This window comes from Leptonychotes weddellii, chromosome 8 (assembly GCF_054177405.1).
Source record: "Leptonychotes weddellii isolate Sample4059 chromosome 8, ASM5417740v2, whole genome shotgun sequence".
NCBI classification, from domain to species: Eukaryota; Metazoa; Chordata; class Mammalia; order Carnivora; family Phocidae; genus Leptonychotes; species Leptonychotes weddellii.
The window spans coordinates 43,102,403-43,108,402 of record NC_138376.1 but is presented as its reverse complement, the minus strand read 5'-3'; the positions used below and the strand labels follow the sequence as shown (position 1 = coordinate 43,108,402).

The window sequence follows — 6,000 nt, the reverse complement described above, 5'->3', positions numbered from 1 at the left end:
GATGCGGGACTCGATCCCAGGACTCCAGGATCATGACCTGAGCCGAAGGCAGTCGCTTAACCAACTGAGCCACCCAGGCGCCCTCTCTATTTCTTTTAAAAATAACATTTCCTTTCTTCTCAGCCCTTCCCCATGCTTTGTCTCTTGGGCAGCTCCTAAGTGAAAAGCCCAACCCCCCTTCATTGGCCACTTAATAGAGTTAACATAGTTCTTTCCAATTTTCCTGTTATGTTTCAGGAACAACTCTCCGTAGCCAGTAGCCTGAAGTAGTATTTCAGATCTTCAAATTTGGCTCTGTGAAAGTACCCTTAGTATTGGTGTTTAGTTAATTTATAATTTTTGGGGTCCTGTGTGAATGAGTTCTTAATGTAAATAATGACTTGACTGAAATCAGCTGCCTTGCCTCTCTGCAGAAGTTTACTGGTACTGATGGCTGAGACTTCATGTTTTTAAGCAAGATGCCCCATGTGGATCTCATGGATTCAGCAATAGATTAATATGATATTAATTTTGAAGTATTTTTTAGAATTAAATTATACAACACCCTCACCTCACAAAAAATGTTGCTTTCATTGCCTTTTTTCATGGGTGGTGACTATCTGAACGGTCAGTATTGGCCATTGGGCAACATACTAGAGTTTCATAGAATGTGCCTGGGCTAATTGTCGTATTGTATGGTTTAATGTTCTTTGGACATCCTTGGTTTGGGGGGGGTTTGCAAAGGTCATTTCTTCATTTCTTAGTCCCTGTGTTCAAGGACTATGGGGGTTGGGCAGAGTTGTCTGGCTTGGGCCTCGCTCTCATATAAATACTCAGATTTAAAAATTTTAACATTATGTTAAATAAAGTTATAAATATAGGCAAAGAGACACATCAACTAGAATAAAAGAAATGACTGTCATGCAGCTTTAAACTTGAGTCCTGTGTGTAAGATCATATAGCCTGTGGACTTTTTTTTTAAATAAATAATTGCAAATTGAATTATTACATCATAGGTCATTGATATCTGTTGTGTAATGTTGAGAATAGAATTAAGTCTAAATAGAAGAGAATTATGAGAGAAAAATGGCTGGCATTGAGACCGTATTTGCTACAACACTTCAGTTCAGAATTCTAAAAATGTATCCTGACATTAATATTGACATTTTACATTGGTGAAGAGTACTTTACTTGTTATACCTGGTGTGCTCACATAAATAAATCATTGAAAATTTTATATAATAAAAAGCCTTTATTTGGTAAAGTGGGCATTTAAAATATGCCATTACTTTTCTAACCCCATTTTGGGATGTCTGTTGTTGTGTTCTTCTTCCTTCTTCTTCCTCCTTCTTTCTTCTTTCTTCTTCTTAAATATACAAAGAGCTACAAATCATGGAATTAGCTTGAACCTTGAAGGGCTCTGACAGCAGCAGTGTGGGTGGTTGTTTTGGACTGAGAATTTTTTTTTTTTCCTTTCTAGGGTGAACCTGGACAGCCTGGGAACCCTGGCTACCCTGGACAATCTGGTCAAGATGGTAAGCCTGTGAGTACTGAAAGCTTAGTCATCTCCAGTACTGGGATTATGGTGTCAAAGTAGAAATTGCACTGGGCTAAGTTAAACAGGCAAGGGAGACTTTACTTAAGACTACTGTAATAGGGAGAGATTGAACTCCACTCACTGAAACAAAGAAATGGAGGGTTCTTGAGTACTGGCGTGAGTTAGTGGAAAAGTACTGGAGGACTTTAGGCTGTTGATCAATGGGATGGAGCAAATTGAGTTATCCTGAGTTTGGCACATTTTCCTCTGTGATTAGGCCATCTGTCTTTGCTAATTGGCACTCACCAAAGTTAGGGTACTACCATCCCACAGAGACTGGAAGATCTGGGTACTTATCTTTCTGGATGATTGTATTTCAAAGGGATGGCTCCTAGGTCCTTGAGAAAGACATTCCTTGCTAGTTGTAAAACTGACAAGAAGCTTTTAAAAAGGTTTGCCACTCAAAGGGTCAGAGAAAGAATTTATAATTACAAATTTTCTGGAGTGAATGCTCTAAGAAAAGGGAGATCAGGGGCTTAGAATCAGGAAGAAGTCTGTCTGAAGTTTAGTTAAGCAGAAGAGAACATTAAGCCTGGCTTGGTCAATAGAATCAACGTTCTAGTCACTTAATAGGCGAGTTACTCCAAAATTGCATACATCTTTGTTACATTTAAGAAGTTGTCCAGTGAGTATTGATGAATAGCTAGGTTCAGAAATCTTTTATCTTTTCCCTTTTTGTCTATGAAAGTTTTCAAAAAAAATCTTTTTAAAAGAGATATTTCCTAAGGACATATATGCACTGGAATATACTTATAATCTGAAAAAACTAATATCCTCTAAGTTTCAAGAGAACTTTAGGAACATTTTTGAATTAAGGAAACATAAAGCAAATCTACTTGAAGGCATTCTAGGCAAATATTTTCAGATAGTTCAGCTCTCAACATATGTATAACAGTAAATAAACATTAGGAATTTGCCTTTAAATGTTAAATAATTGTCACCAAAAAAGTATCTCCTAAGAGTCTTTTTTTTTTAAGAGGGAAAATGGGGAGGGACAGAGAAGGAGAGTATCTTAAATAGGCTCCATGCCCAGTGTGGAGCCCGATGCAGGGCTTGATCTCACAACCCTGGGATCATGACCTGAGACGAAATCAAGAGTTGGATGCTTAACCGACTGAAGCACCCAGGCACCCCTAAGGGATTTTCTTTATCATGAGACATTAACCTCTTGCCATGAAAGATGGAAAGGTTTGTATTGTGAGTCAGTAATGTTTAAGGAATGAAGGAACCACAGCCTAATGGTTAAACCATCAGTACCCCAACCATCACTATACAGGAGCTTGTTAGTCCCTGAGAGAGGTTTGCTGACAAACTTAATACAAAAATACAGCCAACTTTTGAAGAAGTAGTGATGTATTGCAGCCTTTTATGCCAATGTTGTGTGGGAAAAGTGTTAAATATACAGGTGAACCTCTCTAGAGAGAGACTGTCAAAGAAGGGAGTCTGAAGAGGGCACAAGATGGTGACCAAACTAAGCTGTGGAGAGCTGAGGAGCTGCTGGGTGATTGGGGCAGCACTGCTCTACAGACCCCCCTGAATACATTCTACATATGATGGCAATGCTTTTGGGAATTTTGGGATAGGAAGTGACTTGACCTGGATTATGTTTTAGAAAGATACATATAAATATCAGGTGGAGAGTAGAATATGTAGGGCAAGAGTGGAAGCAGGTTATTTCACAGTTCTAAGGGAGAAGTAAAAGTGTCTTGGACTAGAGCAATGTGGTGAAAGGGAAGATAAGTTGTCGTATTCTGGATTATTTTTTAATGTAAAGCTGGCCAGAAGTGTGTCAAATTAGATGTGGGGCATGAGAGAAAGAGTCAGGGAAAACTCAGAGGATCTCTGTGAGAACAGCTTACTGAGCTGGACAGCAGTGGGGGAGGATGCCTTGTTGTCTTCTGGGATGCCCCTCGTGTCTCCTAGGATGCTGGAGAGAGGAATCTTGAGTTCAAGAATATATTTGAGAATGAAAATACACAGTTTGGACTCCTTGGCATGTAGATTGACCTATCTAAAGCCACCAGAGTGGATGAGATCATTTAGAGAGTAATCACAGATAAGTGGAAAAGGGAAGAGGGCAATGGACTGAACCTCAGGCTGTCTTCAGAGGAAAAAGAGGATGAGGATGCAGCCAAGGAAATTGGGAAAGAAAGACCAGGTAAAGTAGGAGGAAAACCAGGAGAGGGTTTCATCCAGGAGCCTGCTGAAGAAAGCATTTCGAGAAGGGAGTGCTCAGTTGTGTCATTGTTGCTAAGATGCTGAGAAAAATGAGCTCTATGCCTAGACCACCAGATTTACTATATGGCAGTATTGAGGCCCTTGACAAATGGGGTTTATGGAGGGTGGGTACAAAAGTTGGCTTGAAATGGGTTCAAGAGACGGTGTGAGATAAAGTGATGACTGAATATGGAAGCTTTTTCTGAGGAGTAGAATGAGGATCAGATAAATAGAGCAGTTGCATGGTTAGTTTGTGGGATAAAAGGAGGGTCTTTTAAAAGATGGGAGGTGTTATAACATGGTTTTATGATGATGAAAATGAGCAGAAGGGAAAAAAATCAATGATTTGGGAGATAAGGGATATTTGCAGGAAGAAAATCCTTAGGTAGGTGGGAAGGTGTTGGTATAGTATGGACAGTTGAACCTTTATGTGGGGTAGAAGGCCAAGCTGATAAGTACAGAAGTGGCCAGGTGGTGATTTGCAGGAAAGAAGATGAAAAATTTATCATCAGATTGCTTCTATTTGAATTGAATGAAACAAATAGGTTCTAAATTAACATCTCCTCTTTGCCTTTATCCTTAACTCTTGTTACCTGCCAACATTTTCCTTGTGGTTCCTTCTACCCATCCTTTTCTCACTTTAACTTAAAAGTGTCATGTGACTTGGTTGTATTCTCTCACTGCACCTCCTTAGTCCCACTGAAGATACTGCCAGAGACCCTGTGTGAGTTCTCCCCTAATCACTCTGGGTGGGAGGCGTTTTATAAATGTGACCCCTTCTCTGTCTGAAGACCCCTACCTTTCCTGGGACCTACTCTGTCTATTGCTGGCAGCTTTGGTGCTGTCTCACTCCAAGGCAAACACACGTGACATGCTGCCATGGTAATGATACAGAGCTCCTGGCACCTGGTAATGATACAGAGCTCCACTGACAGCACTACTAAATTATTTAGGCTTTGGTCTTTTTTTAGTGGTGAAAAGCCCTGGGCAGTATATGGAGGTGAGTGGTGAGCAAGCCCTTCACAGGCCATCAGCTCTAGTGTGCTTTTTTTTTTTTTTTTAAATATTTTGCCATAAACAAAGTACTGGAAATTAGTTGTAATAAGCCTGATACAATAATCTTGGATATTACTCTGTGACTTTTATTTCAGGTATAATACACTTGTTATCTCATCCTATTCAGTACATGTATATGTTTGTGTGCGTATATGATTTTATGTATTAACATAGGTATAGCTTTGTAGTACCTGATATTGGATGTTAGATGATATTAGGCAATATCTGATGTGAGAGAAAGAACAAAGAGAATAATGTCCACCTCCTAATCTTAAGACCTGTGAATATGTTAGATTAGGAACTTTGCATATATGATGAAATCAAGGATCTTGAGATGCAGAAATTATCCTGCAGAAATTTATCTGAGTGGCCCGGTAAAATCACAAGGATCCTTGTAGGAGGGAGGCAGGAGCATCAGAGTCAGAGGAGGAGATGTAATGACAGAAGCAGAGATCAGGATGAGGTGACCATGAGCCAAGGAATGTCTGCAGCATCCAGAAGCTAGTAAAGGGAAGGAACACATTTTCCCCTAGAACCTTTAGAAGGAATGCTGCCCCATTGACATCATGAGTTTAGCTCCCTAAGACAATGTTGGATTTCTGACCTCCAGAATATAAGTGTGTGTTGTTTTAAGCCATTATGTGTGGGGTAATTTGTTACAGCAGCAATAAGAAACTGATTCACTAATATAAATCTTATTTACCCAAAGGTATGACTTTTTTTCCTAAGTGTCTCCCTTTCCCTCTTTCCTTCCTCCTAGGAGATAGGAGGTTGGGTGGCCAGGCAGGAAGAGAAAGTGAGTCTGGGAGCCAGAACAGCTGAGGGTCATTAGTATTTGTCCAGGGCCAGTGCACAGCGGGAGTGGGTAGGTGTGGGTGGAGTCTCTGGCTGGCGATTGAAGCCATCTGGACCAAGGAAATTGGATGGAACAATTCGAAGGGAATTCTGCTTTGTTTGGATTTGGTTTTGTGCAATCCCCTTCAATAAGCAGTCTGAATCTCTTTCACATTATAACCAGGCCAAGTCAACTGAAGCTTTAAATAGGAAATTATTCCACTCTGGAGAAATACTAATTTTCATAAGGAAAATGCCTTCAAACAAAATTAAAGAGCTGTTTTCAAATTCTTCCCCTCCTTTCTCATTTCTTTATC

At 40.0% G+C, this 6,000-nt stretch overlaps 1 protein-coding gene across 7 annotated transcripts in view; it reads left to right on the top strand.

Moving 5' to 3' along the window:
• COL21A1 (collagen type XXI alpha 1 chain) overlaps nt 1-6,000 on the top strand; it is a 217,989-nt gene that overhangs the window by 122,191 nt on the left and 89,798 nt on the right. For 4 of the 7 annotated variants that reach the window (XM_081828455.1, XM_081828459.1, XM_081828456.1 and 1 more), the window contains exon 2: nt 1,460-1,514. Coding sequence is in view for 3 of the 7 variants with exons in the window: in XM_081828458.1 (XP_081684584.1) it covers nt 1,460-1,514 (55 nt within the window). In the remaining 4 variants the exon portion in view is untranslated. Of the gene's footprint in view, nt 1-1,459; nt 1,523-6,000 lie in introns of all 7 variants that reach the window. The other 3 variants (XM_081828461.1, XM_081828454.1, XM_081828460.1) reach the window with 1 other exon arrangement.